Source organism: Puma concolor, chromosome E1 (assembly GCF_028749965.1).
Source record: "Puma concolor isolate L17-30 chromosome E1, mPumCon1.1.hap2, whole genome shotgun sequence".
NCBI classification, from domain to species: domain Eukaryota; kingdom Metazoa; phylum Chordata; class Mammalia; order Carnivora; family Felidae; genus Puma; species Puma concolor.
The window spans coordinates 9496394-9521421 of NC_141680.1; the positions used below are offsets into that span (position 1 = coordinate 9496394).

At 42.4% G+C, this 25028-nt stretch overlaps 1 protein-coding gene across 2 annotated transcripts in view; it reads left to right on the top strand.

Annotated features, from left to right (window-relative positions):
- The first annotated feature begins 12720 nt into the window (after nucleotides 1-12720).
- The window catches only part of ZNF286A (zinc finger protein 286A), a 29724-nt gene continuing 17416 nt past the window's right edge, over nucleotides 12721-25028 (top strand). For both annotated transcript variants that reach the window (XR_015243875.1, XM_086686101.1), the window contains exons 1-5: nucleotides 12721-12817; nucleotides 13216-13436; nucleotides 14366-14454; nucleotides 18510-18624; nucleotides 19992-20084. Coding sequence is in view for 1 of the 2 variants with exons in the window: in XM_086686101.1 (XP_086542227.1) it covers nucleotides 13409-13436; nucleotides 14366-14454; nucleotides 18510-18624; nucleotides 19992-20084 (325 nt within the window). In the remaining variant the exon portion in view is untranslated. The remainder of the gene's footprint in view (nucleotides 12818-13215; nucleotides 13437-14365; nucleotides 14455-18509; nucleotides 18625-19991; nucleotides 20085-25028) is intronic.

Here is a 25028-nt window from a genome sequence, read left to right on the forward strand (position 1 = left end):
TGACAGCTCAGAGCCTGGAGCCTGCTTCGGATTCTGTGTCTCCCTCTCTCTCTGCCCCTTCCCCACTAGTACTCTGTCTCTCTTTCTCTCAAAAATAAATAAACATTACAAAATTTTAAAAAATAAAGATAGGAAATATTTCCTTTTTTTTTTAATGTTTATTTGTGAGAGAGAGAGCACAAGCAAGGGAGGGGCAGAGGAACAGGGGGACAGGGGATCTGAAGCTGGCTCCATGCTACAAGACAGCCCATTATGGGGCTCGGACTCCAGAACCATGAGATCATGAAATCAAGAGTCAGACACTTAACTGACTGAGCCACCCAGGGGCCCCTCATCATCTCCTTTTAAAGACAAAAAAGTGGAGGCTCAGGGAGTTACAGTAAATAGTCCAAAGTCACACCAGTGGAAAAAGACATTCAAGCCAAGAACCAGGTACCATTTAATCCACAAATCCTGTGATATGTTCACTATGTTCTGCCTAACTGAGAAGAGATTATCATTTTCTGATGAAGATATAATTATATAGACTATTAAAATATCAAAGCACTTGGTCTGGTTGAGCGAGAGCTCATGTAGAGTCCCCTTCAGCTGCCTCCCAGAGACTATTTTTGGGAATAGAGGCACTACTGAGTGTTTAAGAGCCGGGGTTGTAGAATCTGAAAGCTTGCATTTGAATGTGGGCCGCTACCATTAATAAATCTTTCTACGTCTGGGTTTTCTCATCTGTAAGATGGAGATAATAGCATCCAACTTAGGAGTTTGTTATTAGGAATGAATGCAATAATACAGAGTTCTTAGCATGATTCCTGGCGTGTAAAAAATGTTCAGTAAATATTAGCTAAATTGATTTTTGTAGGAAATTTTATTTTCCAACAGTAAAGGGAAGGAAAAAGCTTTGGGAAGAGAGGAACCTGAATAAAATGCAGTGGGATAGAATGGTCCCTGGGATTTAGTGATTAGATGGTAAAGGCCAGCAGTCAAAATGCTGTTATGGGCACCTGGGTGGCTTAATCAGTTAGGCATCTGACTCTTAATTTCAGGGCAGGTGAAGATTTCACAGGCGTGAGATCAAGCCCTGCATCAGGCTCTGTGCTGGCAGGGAGCCTGCTTGGGACTCTCTCTCTCTCTCTCTCTCTCTCTCCCTCCCCCTTCCCAGCTTATGCTCATGCACTCTCTTTCTCTCTCAAAATAAATATATATGGGGGAAAAAAAAGATTTCTCTATCTTAAAAAAAAAAAGACAACCTGTCTTGTTGAGAGGCTTTATATAAAATCAATCAGTAGGAGAACCCCTCCACATCCAGCTGACCGGCAAAGAAAAAGCCATCCTTCCCCACCTCTTCATGAACTTAGTACCTTCTAAACACTGTGAAGATTGGCAACTTGGGAGTACCAAGAGGTAGAATAGTAGAATAGTCCGTGGTTTTCTTTACTACTGCCAATAATGAGTCTCCTTCAACATTTGAGCAGGCCGTGAAATGTTCTCCAGGGGAGCCAGAGCATGAACAGGAGAATGAGGTGAACCCCCAAGTCTGGTTTATGTCCGTGTAGCTTCTAGAACCTCACTGTGCACTCCCAGAGATGCCTGGGGTGACCTTGAAGGAGGGAATACAAGAACAGAAGGCAAGAGCAGCAATTCGGGATTATCAATTGTAACATGGTATAATAGCATATCTTCACGGTGTAAGATCTGACACTTTTGGTAGATTTTAATATTTATATTATATACACACATAGGTTTATATAGATGGATATATTGGCATCATGATCTCTTTCTTCTGCAAATTCATTAATTAGCCCCCCCCACCAAATAAATGTAATATAAATGTATAATGCGTTGGGAAAGCGAATTTTGTAGAGCAAAGATTTATCTAAATGACAGAACCCCTGACTTCCACAAATTATCTTTAGGTTGTTAGAAAATAGGAGAAAAAAAGAACTCCCTTTAAAAAAAATTTTTTTTAATGTTTTTATTTATTTTTGCGACAGAGAGAGACAGAGCATGAGCAGGGGAGGGACAGAGAGAGAGGGAGACACAGAATCGGAAGCAGGCTCCAGGCTCTGAGCTGTCAGCACAGAGCCCGATGCAGGGCTTGAACCCACAGACTGTGAGATCATGACCTGAGCCGAAGTCGGACGCTTAACCGACTGAGCCACCCAGGCGCCCCAAGAACTCCCTTTTAAAAGCTTATGATATAAATATGACACATGCACATGAATGCATACTGCTTCAAATAATAGTAAAACATGCCCGTGTACCTACTACCCAGCTTGACATTCTGTGACCAGTATGTTACTTTCTGTGACAGTTGGTGTAGAGGAATGTTACTGGTATCAGTAAACCAACTGAATCTAGAAACTTGGCTAACCGATTTTTTACGGTTTTAAGGATTTGTTGCTTCTTTCAGGTTTTCTCTGTAGATATTCGTATCCTACTACATCATCCGCAAAGAACTAAATAAAATACATATGAACCCATTTAACCCTCACCTGTATAACTCATTTATCTTCACAACCATCAGGGAAATAGGTATTACTTATTGTCCTCACTTTACAAAAAGAGAAATGAGGTATAGAGAGGTTAAGTAACGTGCCTAAGGTCAGACAGTATGCAGCAGAGTCAAGATTTTAAATTTAAAACCTGGCAGTCTGGCTCTAGGGTCTGTGATTTCAACTTCTTTTTTTTTTTTTTTTATTTAAAAAAATTTTTTTTAACGTTTATTTATTTTTGAGACAAAGAGAGACACAGCATGAACGGGGGAGGGGCAGAGAGAGAGGGAGACACAGAATCGGAAGCAGGCTCCAGGCTCCGAGCTATCAGCACAGAGCCCAACGCGGGGCTCGAACTCACGGACCGCAAGATCGTGACCTGAGCTGAAGTCGGACGCTTAACCGACTGAGCCACCCAGGCGCCCCTCAACTTCTATGTATATAAGTAATTGCCATTCAAATTTTGTCTCTTCCAGCATCCTAACCAGCCCCTCCTCCCTTGCCCCCCCCCCTTCCTATACTGGAGAGTACTGTACTCCCTCTTCTGTATTTAACATCAACAGTGCTAACATTCTCGTCTCATTCCCTCCCAGGCTGAAGGGACTACTCCTAAGCATCTGTGTTAAATTCACATTTGCTCTGGGCTTTTGGTAAATAGATTGTACCAAGTTAAGGAAGCTTATCTGAGTTTTTAACCTAATCATTTATAGATAATGAACTTCGCCAAATGAAGTTTCGGCTTCTATTGATGTCATCATTTTATTTAATCATGTCATCATTTTATTCTTATCCTTTAGAGTCCATTAATGTAGCAAATTGCACAGCTAGATTTCCTGATGTTAAACTCTATTTGATCATGGTACCAGCTAAATTCAGTTGCCTTAAGATACTGTAGATATAGGATTTTTGCATCTCTATCGAAAAGTTGAATTAGTTTATAATTTTTGTGTTCCACATAGTGTCCTTATCCATTTTAAGAACGAAGGTGATCCTGAGTCACTAAAACAAATGCAGCAGCTTTGTCTCTTTGTTTTCCTGTTTTTAGAACATCTTGTACAAGATAGAGATTTGTTCCTTGAAAGTTGGGTAGAATTTGCAGTATGGTCTCTTATTTCAATTTCTTTTATGGTAATTGATTTCCTAAAGTTTCCAATTTAATTGTGTACCAATATTTTTTCATTTTATATTTTCCTAAATTTATCTACTTTATGTTTTCAAATGTATCGTTTAATAATTTCTGTTGTGTCTCTATTTCTGCTGCTTATTTCATCTGTCTGCTTTCTTTTTTATTCCTTTTTTTAAAGTTTGTTTATTTAGAGAGACAGAGCATGTGCACAAAACCGGGGGAGGGGCAGAGAGAGAATCCCAAGCAGGCTCCCCATTGTCAGCTCTGAGCCCCTACACAGGGCTCAATCTCACAATGAGATCATGACTCAGCTGAAATAGAGGTGGACGTTTAACAGATTGAACCACCCAGGCACCCCCGCTTTCTTTTTTATTTTTAAAAAAAATTTTTTTAACGTTTATTTATCTTTGGGACAGAGAGAGACAGAGCATGAACGGGGTAGGGTCAGAGAGAGGGAGACACAGAATCCGAAACAGGCTCCAGGCTCTGAGCTGTCAACACAGAGCCCGACACGGGGCTTGAACTCACGGACCGTGAGATCATGACCTGAGGTGAAGTCGGCCGCCTAACCGATTGAGCCACCCAGGCGCCCCTCCCGCTTTCTTTTTTTTTTCTTTTAATTTTTTTTTTTTTAACGTTTTATTTATTTTTGAGACAGAGAGAGACAGAGCATGAACAGGGGAGGGGCAGAGAGAGAGAGGGAGACACAGAATCTGAAACAGGCTCCAGGCTCTGAGCTGTCAGCACAGAGCCCCACGCGGGGCTGGAACTCACGGACCGCGAGATCGTGACCTGAGCCGAAGTCGGACGCTTAACCGACTGAGCCACCCAGGCGCCCCCCGCTTTCTTTTTTAGATTCATCGTTCTCTCTGGAGATTTGTGTAACTTATTAATGTATTCACCAAACCAGTTTTAGGTTTGTTTTTTTTTTTAATTAATTAATTGTTTTTAAGTAATCGCTACAGCCAACATGGGGCCATAATTCACAACCCTGAGATCAAGAGTTGCACACTCTTTGAACTGAGTCAGGTAGGCACCCTACCAGCTTTAGGTTTTGATAATTTTCACTACTGGTTTTGGGGTCTAGTAGTTCATTTATTTTAACTCTTTATTATTTCTATATTTCTTATTTCTTTGGCTTAATCCATCCTTCTTTTTAGCTCCTTGAACACACTCCTTAGCCCACTTGTTTCTAATTTTTCTAAAATGTGTTTCAAATTACATGTGTATCTCTGGGGGTTCCTGACTGACTCAGTTGGTAGAGCTTGCAACTCTCGGTCTCGGGTTTGTGAGTTCAAACCCCACGTTGGGTGTAGAGATTACTTTAAAAAAAATCTCTAGGGGCGCCTGGGTGGCGCAGTCGGTTAAGCGTCCGACTTCAGCCAGGTCACGATCTCGCGGTTCGTGAGTTCGAGCCCCACGTTGGGCTCAGGGCTGATGGCTCGGAGCCTGGAGCCTGTTTCCGATTCTGTGTCTCCCTCTCTCTCTGCCCCTCCCCCGTTCATGCTCTGTCTCTCTCTATCCCAAAAATAAATAAAAAACGTTGAAAAAAAAATATCTAAAAAAATTATATGTGTATCCTTTCAAGTATCCTTCTAGTTATGTCCTCCAATATTTGAATGAAAATTTTCAGTGTGGTTCAGTTCTATGTATTTCTTTATTTTTTTTTCATTATTTTCTCTTTAACCCAAAATTTATTAGTAGTATATTTTATTTTGCTCTTAATATTCAGAAGTAGAGAATTTTTAGCTCCCTTTTCAATTTTTATTTCTATTTTATCACATACAAAGAAGATAGATCTGTGCTATCCAATATGATAGCCAACAGCCACATGTGGGTAAGGAGAACTTAAAATGTGCTTAATCTAAATTGAGGCGTGCTCTCAGCATACAATACACAACAGATTTAGAAGCCTTAGGACAAAAATGTGAAGTGTCTTATTAATAAGTTTGATACTGATTAAAAGTTAAATATATTGGATTTGTTGAATTATTTAAAAAAAATTTTTTTATTTATGTTTTGAGAGAGAGAGCGTAAGTGGGGAAAGGGCAGAGAGAGAGGGGAACAGATGATCCAAAGCAGGCTCTGCGCTGACAGGCCGACAGTAGCAAGCCCAATGTGGGGCATGAATTCATGAACCGCGAGACCATGACCTGAGTTGAAGTCGGATGCTCAACCCACTGAGCCACCCAGGTGCCCCTGGATATATTGAATTAAATAAGTATATTTATTTAATGCATTTTGCCTCTTAAAAAAAACCTTAAAAAATATGGCTATTAGAAAATTTTCAATTACATATGTGTCTTGCATTCTATTTCAATTATCTATAATATATGTAGTAACATAGATATCTGATACTCATTTTGTTTATTTATTTTGAATTTTTTTTTTTTTTTTAAGGAGACTCCACACCCAGCATGGAGCCCAATTCAGGGCTTGAACTCATGAGTCTGAGATCAAAACCTGAGTTGAGATCAAGAGTCAGGTGCTTGGGGCAGCTGGGTGGCTCAGTTGGTTAAGCATCTGACTCTTGGTTTTGGCTCAGGTCATGATCTCACGGTTTCATGAGTTTGAACCCCGCATCCGGCTCCATGCTGATGGTGCAGAGCCTGCTTGGGATTCTCTCTCTCTCTGCCCCTCTCCCACTCACGCTATCTCTGTCTCTCTCAAAACAAATAAACTTAAAAATGTATATATTAAAAAAAAAAAAAGAGCCAGATGCTTAACTGACTGAGCCACCCAGGCATCCCTGATACCTAATTTAATTGAGGCATCTTCTGTATTTGAGCATATAGTCAGTTTTTCTGAATAATGCATGTATGCTAGAATAGAATGTGTATCTGTTTGTTGCATGACAAGTTGCTGTAAATCTATTATCTTGTGCTTCTTAATCCTGTTATTAAAACTATAGCTCTCCTTCCTCTTGTCTGCTTGGTGTATAATTTCTCAGGGGTTATGTAAACTTTCCTACTACCATTACTGACTTTTCTGTCAGTCATTCTATCTACTTGATCTCTCATTCATTTTTTTATAAGTATATAATGGGTTCAGACAAGAGGATACGTAGACTGATTTCTCCCTGATCCTTCCTGCTGAGTTCATTGTAAGTGCTAGAAATAACAAACGAGAGCTCTGATAGGTAGAAAGAGGAGGGTGGACTGGGTAGAGAGACAGACCTCAGGACTAGAGGAACCCCACGGTGGCAGAGCAACTCACAACCCAAACCTAGCATGAGAAGGTGGCCCAGGTAGGCTCATTCTTCTCCCAGATCAAATAGAGGCCCTACCTACAGTACCAGAGGAGCCTGATAGCACTGGAGGGGGAACTTATTGGAAGGCCCACTGACCATAAGAACCAGGGAAAGCATTCTCTTTCCCTACAAGCCTGACTCTCCTCACCCATCCAGAACACCAGCTGTATGGGGAGCACCTGCAAGTGGGGAGGGGGGAGGCCTGTCACAATCACACAGCCAGGAAGCCTCTTTGTCCCTTGGACCTGAAACTCCCCTCCCCCGCCTAGAGCTGAAGTAGGAGGGCAGTGTCACTTAGAAGAAATGGCACTGACAAGGGGGATCCCACCACTACAACTGATTGAGAAGCTTCCATGTTCCCCCAAGCCTGAGACCCCTCTCATGCACAGAGAGAAAACAGGCTTTAATCTGCACATACTGAGGGATCTGACCAAGACAATCAGCTGGCCCAGAAAGCACTCTCTGTCCCAGCCACCCCTGGGAATCTCCACCTCCACACCCAACACACATCCACACTCACATCTGGAGACACCAGGTGGTTGGACCACCAGGGGAATGCCACCACATGAAGGGCCCAAACTAGGAAGCACTCTTTTCCCCCATGAGCTGGAGACCCATTTCCCCACCTTAGCCCAGCCTGCGGAAGCTCTTTCTACCCACTCGGGCAGGACCAGCAAGGACCAGTGGGAGCCCCAGCCAGATCCGATAAACCAAGCAGACCAAAATAGTATCACAAAGGCTCTGAATGTTAAATGCTTATTGAAATTACAGCCCACAAAAGTAGGCCAAGACTTGTATGCTAAACCTAAACAGGGTGACAGCGGTCTAAAACAGAAGATTTAAATAGGACCCAGAATCTCCTAACATAATCGACAGAATATCCAGGAATCAATACAAAATCACTCATCATACCAAGAACCAGGACAATCACAACCTGAAGGAGAAGAGACAGTTGACAATGTCAGCACTGAGAAGAATCAGATGTTTGATCCATCCAACAGGGATTTAAAGGAGCCATCATTTGAAAAAAAATATTTCAGTAAGAATTTACAAATTCTCTCAAAACAAATTTAAAAATTTTAAATCATAGCAAAGAAAAGAAGTTATACAGAAACAAATGAACATTATAAAACTAAAAAATACAAATACTGAAATAAAAACCTCACTGGATAGGCTCAATAGTAGAGTAGAGATGACAGCTAATAGGATCTATGAACTTAGGTACAGATCAATAGAATGAACTCAATCTGAAAAACAGAAAAATACACTGACAAAAAAAAAAAATGAACAGAGCCTCAGGGACCTGTTGGGACAATGACAAAAGATTAAGCAATGTTAACATGAGTCCCAAAAGAAGAGGAAAGACAGAGTGAAGCTGAAAGAGTATTTAAGGAAATAATGGCAGATAAGTTCCAAAACTTGGTAAAAGACATAAATTTACAGATTCAAGGAGCTGAACAAATCCCGAATAAATAAACATAAATAAATCTTGAACAAGACACATCATAATTAGAATTCTGCAAACTAAATGCACAGAAGAAATCTTGAAAGCAGCAGAGAAATGTCACATTACCTATAGGGGCACACCACTGAATGACAGCAGGTTTCTCATATTTGAAACCATAAAAGCCAGAAGGAAATGGTACATTTTCAAGTGTGTCAATTTGAAGGGAAAGAATCGCCGACCATGAATTGAATACCCAAAGAAACTATCCTTCAGGAATGAAGAGGCATTCCAGACATTCTCAGATGAATGGTAACAATGAGAATTTGTCACTTAGCAGACCTACCCTTAAAGAATGGCTAAGAGAATTTCTAACAACAACAACAACAACAACAACAACAACAACAACAACAAAAGACATGATAAAGGAAGGACTCATGGAGCATCAGAAAAGAAGAAAGAACAATGGAAAGAGTAGAAATATAGGCCAATACAATAGATTATACTTCTCATGAGCTTTATAAGTATATAGGGTCCCTCTTTTGTCCATTATGTTGTTTTTATCTTGAGTCTAATTTTATTAATAATAACATTTTATCTGGGTATTCTTTTAGTTCTTTGCCTGGTATATCCTTTGCCATCACTTTGTTTTTAATACTTCTCTGTTGTTTAGTTTCCAGTGTATCTTTTGTAAAAAATATATTGCTGCATCTTGGGGTTCATGTTAGTTTTTTGTTTGTTTTTAATTCAGAGATTCTCTGCCTTTTGACGGATGGGTGTGACTCATTTACATTTATTGTGATAAATTCTATAATAAGTCTCATTCAATGTTTTCCCTTGATCATACTTTATTGTTGTTTCTTGTTTTCCTGTTGTCTGGGTTCATTAAATAATCAATTATTTTCTTCTGGTTTGAATGTTACATCTACTTTTACTCTCATGGTACTTGTACCTAACTTATTAAAACTCACACCTATGTTTTTCCCCCAATTCCATCCATTTATTAAGCTTGTGAATATGTGTATTCTCCCTGTAATCAAGACAAGTAACTTAATTACCTCACTTTTGCATTTCTACTTCCCACCCTCATCCCCAATGGTATTAAAATTTTAGTACTGGATCGTTGGGTACACGTAGTTGGTGTCACCCTGTCTTACTACCTCTGTTCCTTCGTTATGATGATAAACTCTTTACTAAATTCTTTCCAAGATGATGATAAACTCTTGGCTAATTATTTCTCTTTATTTATATCTTGAAGCATCTTCTTGAATTTTTTCTTCTTGCAGAAATACTTCGTCCAAGAATATTTTCAAGGTCTTGTATGCATAAGAGCGTCTTTATTTTGCCTCAATTACATGGTACTTAACTAAAATTCTAAGTTTTATCTTTTCCAATTTGAAAACACCATTACACTTTCTTCTGCAGTCAGTACTACGATTGAACAATCAGATTTATTTTTGCGATTATTATTTACTGAAGGGCCACACAATTCCAGGTGCTGTTTTTGACACTGGGGATTTAGCATTGAACTTTGTTTTGTAGGTGATCTGTTTTGTTTCTGGGAGTTTTTAGAGTTTCTTGTTATTTATTGTGGAAGAGATAATCAAGAGTGACTGCCAGTTGAGCTGTGAGTTAGACCCAAACAATGGGAAGCTCCTTGCCCCATCCCTTGTCCTTGGAAATATATATTCTGCCCACCGTTGCCACAGTAAGGGTCATTTTGGGGATGCAGCCTTTAGAGAGTAATGTGTTATTGAGACCATGTGGACTGAATATGTGACTGAACCCAGTTAAGGCCTCTTTATAAACTTTAAAGATTCTGGTGGGTGGGTGCAGAGATAAACTTATCTTGCAGCACTCAAGACAAGCTGGTATATAATTTCCTTTGCTTATTAAAATTGCTGCTTATTGGGGCACCTGGGTGGTTGTCGGTTAAGCATCCAACTCTTGATTTCTGCTTTAAATTTTTTTTTTTTTCAACGTTTATTTATTTTGGGGACAGAGAGAGACAGAGCATGAACGGGGGAGGGGCAGAGAGAGAGGGAGACACAGAATCAGAAACAGGCTCCAGGCTCTGAGCCATCAGCCCAGAGCCCGACGCGGGGCTCGAACTCACGGACCGCGAGATCGTGACCTGGCTGAAGTCGGACGCTTAACCGACTGCGCCACCCAGGCGCCCCTTGATTTCTGCTTTATATGTTATAAATTGTTCAGTTTATTTTCTTTTTATAGCAATAAAATTCTTCAGATATCTCCCCCCCCCCCCCCCCCCGTGGGCCCAACAGGTTATAAGCCGATAATAATAGGGAGGGAAGAGAACCAAGCCCTGGAGTGTTTCCTTTATCCTCTTCAACTTACCAGGAAGGGCACAAGCTGTAGATCATATGTTTGTCTGTGGAGATGGCAAGGGGCACTTAGGGGGATCTGAGTTATTTTTAAAGCAGAGAATCTATTGCGGTAACATTTGGGCAAGGTCACTCCCCATATACCACCCTCTCCCTAACAGATTACCTTTTCCCTCAGAGGACCTATCTCTACCTCTTTTTTTACAATAATCAGCTGGCTCACTGTGTGTGTGTGTGTGTGTGTGTGTGTGTGTGTGTGTGTGTGTGTGTGTGTGTCGGGGTGGGAGAAAGCTGAATAAAATCCTTTTGAGATGAATATACTTGCATCTATCAGTATCCACTCTTCTCCCAGCTCAGCTCTAAGGCTACCCTGTGAAATGGTGAAGGAGTAGGCAAGGAATTACCCAGCTCAATGTCAGAGTAGATGGAAAGGACCAGAAAAAACAAAAAACAAAAAAAAAACTAAAAAGCAGCCCCACTCCCTATAGCACCTACCTGCAGTCTCCTTTTGGCATCTGTCTTCCACTGCTGCTGCCATTCTGTCCCCACCTACACACACACACACACCCTAGGACCAGCCGTAGCCATTAGTGTTCCAGAGGGTTTCCAATCAATTTTTCAGTAGTCCCTCAATCCAACAACCTCCCCCCTGCCACAGGATATCCAGGTTGGGTTTGGGTAAAGGAGCTAGACATTTAAGTTAGGATGCTGTATTAGTTAGCTTTTCTTTGCATGACATTGCTATACATTTAGTGGCTCAAAACAGCATGCATTTATCATCTCATACTGTCTTCAGGTGAGGTCTGAGCACAGCTTAACTGGGTCCTCAGCAGCCAGCTATTAAGCTGTCAGCCAGGGCTAGGTTCTCGTGTGAAGATTATCCTAGAAATGATCCACTTCCAAGCACCAGGGGGTTGTTGGCAGCGTTTGGGTTCTTGCTGGCCACCCACAGTTCCTTGTCATGTGGGTCCCCCCCCCCCAACACCAACCCTTTTTATATCAAAGCCAGCAAGGAGTCTCCTAGCAAGAAGCATTAGAATCACGTGACCTTTGTCGTGTGCAATTGTTTAACAGTGAGTCACCGGTCCTACCCACGCTCAAGACGGATTACACAAGGGTGTGAATGATGGGAGCTACGCCGGATAACGGGGGCCAGAGAAGGGGTGCCTTCTTGTGGGGACTAAAAATCATTTTTCCCCAAAGTTTTTGAAAACCATTTCAAAAGATTTTGGCAGTAAAGTAACGTTATATTCTTGCTTTAGAATGATCCCTGACCAGAAAGTGAGCAGAATACACTGGTGGGAAAGAAAACTTGACTTAGGGACTTGGAGATAGACCGTGAAAAAGAAGAGTTGAGCATATTCTGGTTCTGGCTTTTGCAGAGGGGTTTGTGGGCAAACGACGAATGAAAGTCATTCGTCGAGATGAGGAAAGGCAGTTTAGAGGTTTTAGAGTTTGGTTAGTTAGAGGTTAGTGAAAGAATACAATAAAAGACTAACCACTCTCCCTTGGGCAAACAACCTCTTTTGATAAATTTCAATTAATTGTTATGGCTGCAAAGAATCTGCTGCTCCCACTTGTTGAAACTGGCCGAGTCTTTTCAACTCATCTATCTCACAGAAGTCAGTGTTCTGCATCACAAGCAGTCTATGGATGCAACGAACAGCGGTTTGGGGATACAACCCGCTGTTCCCCAAAATACACCTTTCACATTGTTTGAAGGCAAAGGGGGAGTTTGGGAGGACAAAAATACGGGGAAAGCCACATGCCCTCATATAATCTGACAGCTGAGTCGTCAGGGTTGAAGTCCTCAGCGGCCCTAAGCACTGCGCGGCGCTCCCACGAGGAGACAAAGCGCGGGTACCCGCCGACACGGCTCAGTCTCTCGGCGTCCGCGGTCTCCCCGGGGTGAATCCGACACGAGCGTTGCGGCCCGATACTCTCGCGAGAGGAAAGGAGACCACAGCTCCTTCGAGTCTCCCAGCCGCGCCACGTGTGCTCCCACCTGCTGAGAAAAGGAGTCCGGCAGCGCCCAGAGGCTTCTGGGATTCGTAGTTCCGGGGCTGGCTGAGGCCTGCCAGCCTTGCCCCGCTCCTTCTTACGCATGCGCGACTCCGAGCTGGCCCAAGAAGTTCGTAGCCTTTGTCAGGCCCGGGATGGGAGGTGAGTTGGACGCTCGCCTGCCGCTCTTCTCCGCCCAGCCTAGATGGTGGCCCCTGGGGCATCCTTTCGTGCCGAGTCGGGGCTGGAGTGCGCGTTTGTGGAAGGGGCCTCGAGGGAGGACCATGAGCCCCATCCCTTCGCGCTCCGGCCCGAATCCCTCCCGCGGTGCCGCCTCCCCGGGACGCGGGTGCGAGCGCGGTGCAGGCGGGGGCGCGACGGGCGGGGCGCGGGGCAGTCGCGGGGCTTCGGGGAGAGGTCGGAGCGCGGCGGGGTTTGTCTGCGCGCCTGCTACCTTGGCTGGACCCGTGCAGCCGCTCGGTGCCCCCAGGGACAGCTGCGAGCTGCAGGGACAGGCACCTGGCACCCAGCCTCAGGGATGCTCTCCCCGGGGTTTCCAGGTTCCAGCCTCGCGGCACCGAGCCAGGCTCGAGAGTGAGGAAGAAACCCGACCCGACCAGATCGAAACCTTTCAGCGGAGCCCCCCGAGGGAAGGCAGGAGGGAGGACGACGAGGCCACGGAGGCTTCTCACTGTTCGGCCCGGAGAAGTCTGAACTGGCGGGGGAGATCGGAACCGGGAGCAGGTGGTGATCATGGAGACCGATGTGCACGAGAAGAGAGGTGAGAGTTGCAGAAGTATTGAATTTGTGTTGTGGAAGGGCCAAATTCCTTCCTCCTGAAGGGAAATCAGTTGGCCTCACAGGAGGTGGCTCTTGGTTGAGAGTGCTGTCCGTCTCCTTTGTCTGGGGGACGGATGGCCTCTTTGAGTGAGCAGGGAGGGCTTGGTGTGGGATCCATCCCCCTTTCCTCTCCAGCTGGGCGCACAATGGACCCTTCAAAGCCACCCCCAAAGTCCGAACGGAATGTTAGCTTCTAAGGCGTGAACATAGCCTCGATTACTTTTTCTCCCACCTTCTTCTTCCCAGATGATTATGCCATCCTAGCCTCAATCATCGGTCTGAGAACTTAGCTTTTTGCTTGGCAAAAGTATTTCCCATACCTTTGATGCCTTTTTGTCTGGACAACAGCCCTATGATTTCAAAAAGCAAGTGATTTTTGTGTTACACAGGAGAAAACAGGCCTAGAAGTCCGTGACCGACTTCCAGTGCTACTAGAACAGTCTTTGTTGAAGTTTGGCTTCCTACATCAGAATTACATGCCCGGGTGCTTGTTAGATTTCTAGATCGCACCGCAGACTCAACTAACGATAATTATTTGGAGATGGGATACAGCAGTCTCCGGTTTTCGGTAAGCTTGCAGGATGCTTTTTGAAAACCGGTTGAGTCTGTTTTTCTGATAGGGACGTTCGGCTCAGGGATCAAACGGACTTATTTTGCTTCCGAGATCAGAGAGTGCCATCTTCCAGAATGTGTTATAATTGTAGCAATGCTTCTGGACGTTGGCCGTGACGCTGGAATCCTGGGTTGTTTGGGGCTCCCTTCTGTTACGGTGCTGGTAGGGAGCTTCATTCGTATGGTGGGGGGGGAATTTGGCTGATCGGAGTCACAAGATGGATCCAGGCCCCATCATCACTGCTTTCTTGCCCTTAGCTCTGTCTTCCCATGATGCTCCCCTTTCCCAAGAGCGGAGCACAGAAGAGGGGGAAGTGGCAGCTCTGCGACTCACAGCTAGATCCCAGGTGAGTGGGAGTCCCTCCCGATTATTGAAAACGCCGCCTAAAAAAAAAAAAAAAGAAAAGAAAAGGCCGCCTGATTTCTCAGAGTACACACGTACCCCCTTGTTTTTAGGGTGGGCTTTCGTTTTCCGCTAGAGCTCAAGTAGAGAGCTGGGTTCCAGTTCTAAGAGACTGCTTGGGTATCTAATGCACTCCATAGAAAATGTCTTCTACTTACCCCGGGTACCCTCTCCAGCTAGTATTTATTGTCATTCAACAGGCATAGGAGGAGCATTGTCCTTCTTGGACTGTTTATGCTCTTTCTGTGCTTGGTAACTTAGGGAACTTATTTATTTATTTTTTTAAATTTTTTTTTTAAGGTTTTATTTATTTTTGAGACAGAGAGAGACAGAGCATGAACGGGGGAGGGGCAGAGAGAGAGGGAGACACAGAATCGGAAGCAGGCTCCAGGCTCTGAGCCATCAGCCCAGAGCCCGACACGGGGCTCGAACTCACGGACCGCGAGATCGTGACCTGAGCTGAAGTCGACACTTAACCGACTGAGCCACCCAGGCGCCCCGGGAACTTATTTTATTTTTAAACGTTTATTTATATCTGAGAGAGAGAGAGAGACAAAGTGTGAGCGGGGTAGGGGCAGAGAGAGAGAGAGGGAGACAGAGAATCCGAAACAGGCTCCAGGCTCCGAGCTGACAGCACAGAGCCCCACCGTGAGATCATGACCTGAGTCAAGGTCGGTTGCTCAACGGACTGAGCCACCCAGGCACCCCCTGAAGGCTTAATTTATTTTTTATTTTTTTTTAATTTTTTTTTTAATTTTTTTTTTTTAACATTTTATTTATTTTTGAGACAGAGAGAGACAGAGCATGAACGGGGGAGGGGCAGAGAGAGAGGGAGACACAGAATCGGAAGCAGGCTCCAGGCTCTGAGCCATCAGCCCAGAGCCCGACGCGGGGCTCAAACTCACGGACCGTGAGATCGTGACCTGAGCTGAAGTCGGCTGCTTAACCGACTGAGCCACCCAGGCGCCCCTAATTTTTTTAACGTTTATTTATTTTTGAGACAGAGACAGAACATGAACAGGGGAGGGTCAGAGAGAGAGGGAGACACAGAATCTGAAACAGGCTCCAGGCTCTGAGCCGTCAGCACAGAGCTCGACGCGGGGCTCGAACTCACGGACCGCGAGATCATGACCTGAGCCGAAGTCGGACGCTTAACCGACTGAGCCACCCAGGCGCCCCTGAAGGCTTAATTTAAAGAATTAGAATCCAGCCCTCCAAATTGATGAATGTTGAAGTATTTTAGAGGTGAAGTGTTACGTCTGCAGCTTACTTCCCGATTCGCCCCCCTTCCCGAGGGAAAATACTAAGAATTGTTGAATTCGAGTGGTGGTTGGACTGTGTGGGCAAACAGTGTCTTAGTCTCTTAACTATTTGTATTTTGAAAAGTTGGGGAGAAGACAGAGCTCCCCATGATGTGTGTGGTATACCTCAATTAGCCTTTCTTTTTGCTACTATAATCCGAAGCGAGAAAGTAGACACTGGCACATTCGTACTGTTTGAAAAGTGACTTCTCAGGATCCTTTTTTTTTTTCTTTAAGTTTTTTAGTTTTTTATTTATCTAAGCAATCTCTACACCAAACATGGGTCTCGAAGTCACTACCCCGAGATCAACAGTCACACGCTCTTTGGGCTGAGCACCCCTTCTCACGATCCTTCTATATACTTGCTTGTCTCCCTTGGTTTCTCCACTGCGTTACATGAATCTCAAAGCGTGTATTAGTCAAGAAGTTTTTTTTTTTAATTTTTTTTTTTCAACGTTTATTTATTTTTGGGACAGAGAGAGACAGAGCATGAACGGGGGAGGGGCAGAGAGAGAGGGAGACACAGAATCGGAAACAGGCTCCAGGCTCTGAGCCATCAGCCCAGAGCCTGACGTGGGGCTCGAACTCACGGACCGCGAGATCGTGACCTGGTTGAAGTCGGACGCTTAACCGACTGCACCACCCAGGCGCCCCAGTCAAGAAGTTTTAAGATGCAGCTCATGAAAACTCAAAACTGGCTTAAGCAAAAAGAGTTATTGACTAACATAAGTGAAACATCCAAGCGTGGTATGGAGTTCAAACAGTATTATTAGAACTTACTGTATCCATTTCAGTGACCTTTTTTTCCCTCTCTCATTGGGTTTTGCTTTCAAGCAGACTTTTTTTTTCCTAGTGCTGGCTCCTAACATATTTAGGCTTACGTCTTCCCATGTTGAAGACCAGAGGAAAAAAAGGCATTTTCTCTCCTACTGGTTCCAACAAGTCCTGGAATTAACTCTTTAATGGGCACTAGGCACATTCTGGCACCATTATTGGCCAGATCTGTTGGTAATTTTCCAATTGGTTAAACCTAGGGGGTATACCTGCACACACCCTTATAAATATATGTCCCACCCATGAGTCAGGGATGGAATTAATACCACCTGAACTATACTAAAAGTAGCCAAGCATAGCAGCCAGAGGAAAATCGGGGTATAGGTACCAAGGGAAAGGTGAGCGCTTTATATATTTCAACACTTTGATAATGGATTCAGGATTGTTATCGCTTCCGGGTGTATTAAACCTTTTATGGAATTTTTTTTTTTTTTTAATGTCTTTTGCAATGCATTAGATTTTGCTTGATGCCAACTTTGCAACTTTCTTACTAGAATTTTCCTGGGCTATTTTTTGTCTTTAACTTACTAGATTTCTTAAAACATTAAAGTTTTAATTCTTGCTCGCTGTAACCAGGTGAACAGCACAGACATTTATAAAGATAAAGGTAATATTACTTCCTCCCATTCAGTCCCCCACTTCTCCCTACTGAGGATAACAGTGTGATGTATATTTCACTTCCCTCTCATCCCAACTTTGGATTTTTTTTTTTTTGAGAGCCCTTTCTGTAAAGAGGATGCAACATTTAAAAAAAACAAAAACAAAAAAACCCCACCTTTTTATGAGATAAATTAAGTAATTCATATTAATTACTTGTTATGTTTCAGATTTTTACCACGTGATTTTTATAATTCTGTTTGCTATGCTTTGTTCTTTTGTATTGTTTCCTGCCTTTTGTGCAATAGTTGGCATTTTTCTGGGTTTTTTTTTCTTTTAATCTGGAAATTAATTCCCGTCGAGTGTCATTTCAGCTATAGATATGCAGATTATAGGACCAAGTTCATTTTTTACTCATAATATCTTGTCTGTTTAGTGGCTACTTAATGATTTTTTTTATATTTCATTTTATTTTTCAAGGACGATTCTTGTTGTTTTTTTTAATTCTTGTTATTTAAATCTCAGATCATTTCCACTTTGGAAATGTTATTTTGAAATAATTTTAGACTTAAGGAAATGTTGTAAATAAGAGTTTTCATATACTCTCCATTCAGATTCTCTGAAAGTTAACATTAATCTCACTTATAATAATTCATTACAGCTTTTATATATTTTGTGTTATATAAACTTAATCCTATGATATTTACAACGTTTATAAGTTATATCTGTGCCTTCAGTTTGTTGCTGGTAGTTTCCAATTTAATGCTTTTTGCCTTGAATTCCATGCCTACCTGGATTTGGTGCCTTTTGCCAATCTTTCATTCCATAACTTCTTCCTTTGCAAGTTTTGCATTTCAATTCATCTTCTGATTGGCTAGGTTAATTGAGTTTTTATTGAGGACTCACCAGGAGAATTATGCAGACATGCATCATTTTTCCTCTGCTCTTTTTTTGTTTACTTTGCCAAATTGCATTGTTGACTCACTGGTTCATGTTTCAGCTCTTCATTTCCCAGAAGAACTGTGGTCTCAATGGAAAAACCACAGTCTGTCTTCTTTCGGTTCTCATATTGAATCCAGGACATAGGTGATACCCAGTGACTTTGGAGTATTCCGAATTTGAATACATGACAAGGCTTGTCATTTATCACAACCATTCCCCTCATGCATGTATTTTACACATCTACTCTAGGGCCATCAGAAATTGGGGGAGGTGAAATTGAGTCTGTTGAGTGAAAGATGTGAACAAAAGTATGTTTGTGTCTTAGGCATCAGTGACATTCAAGGATGTGGCCATGGACTTTACCCCAGAGGAGTGGGGGAAGCTGGATCCTGCCCAAAGGGAGGTGATGCTGGAGAACTATAGGAACCTGGTGTCGCTTTGTAAGGATGGGTTCTCATTGTGACTCGAATCTGCTTTGGGGACGTCATTACTTTATTGAAAGTGAAATAGCTTAACAAAGCATTCACTTTTGCATTCAGAAATCATGAAGTATTGATCCCTTTGGGCCCAGAGAAAATCTATTTCTGCCCTTGGTTCTTGGTAAAATGTCTGTGCTTGTTTTACATCAAAATTCTTTGGATTCAAATGACAGAAACCTATTTCACACTAACTTAAAGGGCATAAGAATGTTGGTTCAGGAAATTATAAATATTGTCAGATATCTCCTTTATTTTGTTTTAATCACGTGGCTTGGCTTTGCCCTATATTAGCTTTATTCTCAGGCTCTCCCCATGTGGCAAAGATGGCCATCGGCAGCTCTAAGGTGGCATAAGTCTCTCAGAGAGAGAAATTACTCTCTGGCCAGTGTGGATCTTACGCTCACTTCCGTGAAGGGTGTGTGGGTGTGGGAATGTGCGAATGGGTACTCCCACATGTATGTGTTCTTTCGGGGGTAGAAGGAACTATGTTATCTTCTCCCAGTGATATTTACACATGAACATTCAGAAGTTCTATTTGTATCAGTAATTTGTTGCCATCATTTTCTAATTTAGTACTTTTTGCCTTGAATTAATTTTATGCTTGTGTAATAAATTCCGTAAGAAAGTGGGTTCTGATAAATGAAGAAGGAAGAAAGGGGAAAACTATTAAAAAGGAGACAAAAACTCTAGTCGCCACAGGGCACAACTTTTTGGTGCTGCCACTGAGGTCCCACTTTCTCTACCTCTTCCCTAAGCTAAGGACTCACCTGCGGTGTCTCTCTGGAACTTCCTCAATAGAAAAATAAAGAGAAATTGTCTTCTTCCTTTTTAAGTAAGCACTACACCCAACGTGGGGCTTGAACTCATGACCCTCAGATCAAGAGTCATGTGCTCTCCCCACTGAGCCAGCCAGCCAGGTGCCCTGAGAAATTCTCTTCTTTTTGACCGGCAGATACATTTGCCTTTTCCAGTGCATGTAAACTCCTTACCAGACCCAGACTCTTGCTGCAGATATTTTGAGTTCCATTCAAGGTCCATCCTCCCTTATTTCTGATCTTCTTTTAATATCCTATCCTTGTAGATCAAGGGGTTGGGACTGTGCTCTAGAATAGACCTTTGTGCCCATCACAAATAGTTAAGTCCTGTTTCTTTTTGTTGTTGTTCTTTCCTTTCCTTTCCTTTCCTTTCCTTTCCTTTCCTTTCCTTTCCTTTCCTTTCCCTTCCTTTCCCTTTCTTTCCTTCCTTCCTTCCTTCCTTCCTTCCTTCCTTCCTTCCTTCCTTCCTTCCTTCCTCCCTCTTGTTCTCTCTCTCTTTCTTTCTGTGAGCAGGGCTTCCAGTTTCCAAATCTGAGAACTACAGTTTGGAGAGCGGAAAAGAACCACTGATGCTTGAGAGAAAAGCCCCCAAAAGCAGCTATTCAGGTGAGTCAGATGCATGGGAATCTTCAGAAACAGTAACGCCACAGGACGGCGAAAAAGTGACACTTTTCCGTGCTTAAAAAAGAATACTAGCAATACCTACGCGCTTTTATTTTTTAATATCTTATTTTAAATTGTACAGCTTTTTAAATAATATAAAAGTTGAGAAAATAAAATAACACATGTGTTCACTGTCAAAACCAGACATATGCCAGTACTTCGCTTCTTTTGCCTTTGTTTCTTTATTTTGCAATGCAAAATAAAAATATCATAACTGTACAGTTCTTCGAATTTTCGCAAATGAACACGTTCATGTAACTACTGCCCAGATCAAGAAGCAACCTCACCAGCCCGGAAGCACCCTTGTCCCTTCATTCCTTCCAAGGGTGACCTTATCCCAACTTCTAACACCATAGAACTTGTTCTTAAACTTCATTTAGACAGAATCCTATTGTATATTCCAATGTCCGGCTTTCTTCACTGAATATGACTGTGAGATACATCCATGTTCCCGCATGTACTTATAGTTCATTGTCTTTGTTGTGCCATCTTTCATTATGTCAATATACCAGTTTATCCGTTCTCTTGAGATGGGCGTATGGGTAGTTTCTAGGTTGGGGCTAAATGAAGAAGACTGCCCTGTATATTCTTTTACATATCTTCTGGTGAACCCATGCAGGCATGCCTTGGAGATACTGTGCGTTTGGTTCCAGACCACCAGAGTAAAGCAAGTGTTGCAGTAGAGGAAGTGAAATGAATTTTTGGGTTTCCCGTTGCATGTAAAAGCTATGTTTATATTACGCTACAGGGTACAATAGCATTATGTCTAAAAACCAAACGACACGCATACCTTAATTAAAAAATGTTGTCTAAAACTCCTGTCATATGAGCCTTCAGCAAACCGTAATCACTGATCGCAGATCGCCATAACAAATACAATACTAATGAGAAAGTTTGAAATACCGCAAGAATTACCAAAATGTGACCCAGAGGCACCAAGTGGGCAAATGCTGCTGGAAAAATGGCGTTGATGTACTTGTTTGATGCAGGGTTGCTACAAACCTTCCATCTGTAAAAAGCAAAACACAAGGCAGTATCTGCGAAGCACAATTAAGTGGGATGAAACAAGGTATGTCGGTATATGCATTTCTGTTGGACAAACACACAGGGAGAATTGTTGGATCCTGGGGCCGGTATTTTGGTAGATGGCACCAAATAGGCTTCCAAAGTCATTGTCTTAATTATAGTTACCCTCCCACTAGCAGAGGATGTGAGTTGCCCCACATCCTCACCAGCACTTAATATTGTCTGCTTCATTTTAGCCATTCTTACAGGTGTGTGATATCTTTTTAAGAAGTAAAAAATGGGACAGATTTAAAATCCTTTTATTTGCTCTGTCCCTAGAAGTAACTAGTTGGGGTGAATCATTCTAGTGTGTGTGTGTGCGTGCGTGTGTGTGTGTGTGTGTGTGTGTAGTTACTCACACATATACATATACACACGTCAAAGAACAATTGTAGGGGTGCCTGGGTGGCTCAGTCAGTTAAGCGTCTCAGTCTCGACTTTGGTTTAGGTCACGATCCCAGGGTCATGGGATCCAGCCCCGTGTCAGGCTCTGTTGAGTGTTTCCTCTCTCCTACTCTGTCCCTCTCCCCCACTCACACTCTTTCTCTCTCTCTAAGATTAAAAACAAAAAAAAATAGTAATAATTATGTGTGCATAGTATTATGTTGTACTTTTTATTTTGTAATCAATTATTTTACAGCTTCACACTGTATTTTGATAGTACCTATGTTAATACATGTGAATTGTGTTCATTTTAACTGCTGTGGAGTAAGTCTATTGTGTAAGTGAACTGAACAGTTTAATTTCTCTGCTGTTACTAAGAGAGTTGCAATGATCATCCTTTTATTGAGTCTTTATATTCGTCTTGAGATTTGGTTTAGGTACGTAACCAGGATAAGATGGACTGAATCTTCAAGTATCACATGTTTGGCTTCGTTAGGAACTGCCAAGGTCCTACCTTCATCCGGGCCAACAGGTGATGCTATGAGATGTAGTAATTTGTGTCAGTCTGATGGGTGTGAAATGAAATTTCATGTTTTTTAATTTATGGTTCTCTGGTTATGAGTTTTAGTAATTCATATGTTTCATTAGCTACTCAGGTTTCCTCTTTTGTAAATTACCTACTTACATTCTTTGCCTTATTTTTTTTTTTGAAATTGGGCCATTCACACCTTTTTCTTGATTTGTTGGAGTTCTTTACATATTTTAGATACTAATATATGACCGGTACCATTACGAATCAGTGAGAAAAAAAATATTGGTTCTTTTTCTCTGCGGCTTATTCTATTTTATGGTGTCTTACGCGTGCAGAATTTTAAAATTTTAATGTTAACAGATTTATCTTTTTTTTTTAAGTTTATTTATTTATTTTGAGGGAGGGGTGCAGAGAGTGAGGGAGAGAAAGGGAATCCCAAGCAGGCTCCACGCTGTCAGCACGGAGCCAGCCGTGGAGCTCAAACTCACAAACCACGAGATCGTAACCTAGGCCGAAATCAAGCCTCAGGCACTTAACCAACTGAGCCACCCAGGTGCCCTGTCTTTTAGTTTTTTTTAATATACTTTATGCTTTTTCTGAGTTGTCTTCTTATTCCAGCGCCAGGAAGATAATCTATACTTTATTCTAAAATGTTCAAGTTTTATCTTGCAGGTAGATACTCGGGGTTTGCATACTGTGTGAAATAGGAACTACTTTTCTCTTTTTCCATGTTTAAAACTGATAATTCAGCATCTTTTTATTGAAAAATCTATATTTTGTCACAGATTTGTAACCCTAACTCTGGTAAACTCTGGTCCCATATATACTTGGGTCTGTTTCTAGGCTCTCTGGTCTTACTTACCTGTCCATGCTGCAATAATATGTTCTAATTATCACAATAATTATTTTAATTATACTTGATAGTGTGTATATCTCCAAAAGGAAATCTTGTCTTAATATCCTTTTTTAAATCCTCTTATTCTTTGGAATACTGAGAGTTCTAAAATCTTCCCCTGTGATTATAGATTCATCTTTTCCCCATGTCGGCATATCACTTTTTGAGCCTTGCTTGTTTGTAACCCTTCTTCCTTTTTTTACAGGAGATTGCCATTTTTCTAAATGAGCTACAAGAACTCTTCATACATGAGGCATTTAATCCTTGTCAGACGTTTTTTCTAGGTTTTGTTCTTCAGTTTTGGGTGCTTTTTAATGTACAAATTTAATGTATTACAATCTTCTAAATATTCCAGTTTTTTTTAAGTTTATTTATCTTTGAGATGGAATAAGCAAGGGAGGGGCAGAGTGAGGGGCGGGGGGGGGGGGGAGACACAGAATGCAAAGCAGGCTCCAGGCTCTGAGCTGTCAGCGCAGAGCCTGATGAGGGGCTCGAACCCACGAGCCTTGAGATCACGACCCGAGCTGAAGTCAGATGTTTGACTGAGCCACCCAGGTGCTCCTAAATTTTCCAGTTTTTGATTTGTGCTTGGAAAGATCTCTCTGGCGTGCTTGGGTGGCTCAGTCGGTTAAAATCAATCCAACTATTGGGGAACCTGGGTGGCTCAGTTGGTTAAGCGTCCGACTTCGGTTCGGGTCATGATCTCGCGATTTGGGAGTTCGAGCCCTGAGTCAAGCTCTGTGCTGACAGCTCAGAGCCTAGACCCTTCTTCAGATTCTGTGTCTCCCTCTCTCTCTGCCCCTCCCCTGCTCTCTCTCTCTCTCTCTCAAAAGTAAATAAAACGTTAAAAAAAAGATCAACTCTTGGGGCACCTAGGTGGCTCGGTTAAACATCTGACTTCAGCTCAGGTCATGATCTCAGGGTTTGTGAGTTCGAGCCCCACGTTGGGCTCTGTGCTGACAGGTCAGAGCCTGGAGCCTGTTGGGAATTCTGTGTCTACCTCTCTCTCTGCCCCTCCCCCGCTCACTTGTGCTCACTCTCTCTCTCTCAAAAGTAAATAAAACATTTAAAAAAAGTCTATCGAACTCTTGGGGCGTCTAGGTGGTTCAGTCGGTTGGTGTTCGACTTTAGCTCAGGTCATGATCTTGTGGTTTACATGTATGAGCCCCATTTTGGGCTCTGTGCTGACAGCTCGGACCCTGGAGCCTGCTTCAGATTCTGTGACTCCCTCTCTCTCTCTCTGTCCTTCCCATGCTTGTGCACTCTCTCTCTCTCTCTCAAAAGTAAATAAAAACATTTAAAAAGAATTTGGAGTCAATCCAACTCTTGATTTTGACTCAAGTCATGATCTTGCAGTTCGTGAGTTCAATCCCCACTTGTTAGGGTCTGTGCTGACGGTCTGGAGCCTGCTTGGGATTCTCTCTGTCTCTCTGTCTTTCTCTCTGCCCCTCCCTCCCACTCTCTCTAAAAATAAATACATAAAACTTAAAAAAATCTGTATAAATAGGGTGGGCCAAATACAGTAAGTCTGAGGGTCAGATTTGTCCCACTGGCCACCTGTTTGCAGCCTCTATTTTCTCCCACAACCAAATGATCATCACTATCTAGATGAATCCCAAATTTGTATTTCCAGCCTAGACCTCTCCTTGGGCCAACTGTTCTAAACATTTGTGTAACTATTTGATGTCTTTATTTGCTTATGTTAAAGACGCCTCAATACAGTATGTTTGAAATTGGTTGCCTGATATATGCCCAAATTCTCCATCCACCCAGGAGAATCCTTTTCCAATCATTGTCTTAACGACACCCGCTGTCTTATCAAATTGCGCAAGCCAGAATTCTGTGAACGGTTTCTACCCTTCCCTCCCTCTCCTTTTCCAATTTGTCACTGCATTGATCTAATTTTATTGTAAATATTTCTTCATTCTTAGTTAGCATCCCTCCATCTCCCTTTTGTTTGCCTGGACTACCCAGATAATCTCAGTTCTACCTTTGCCCCCATAGATTTCCA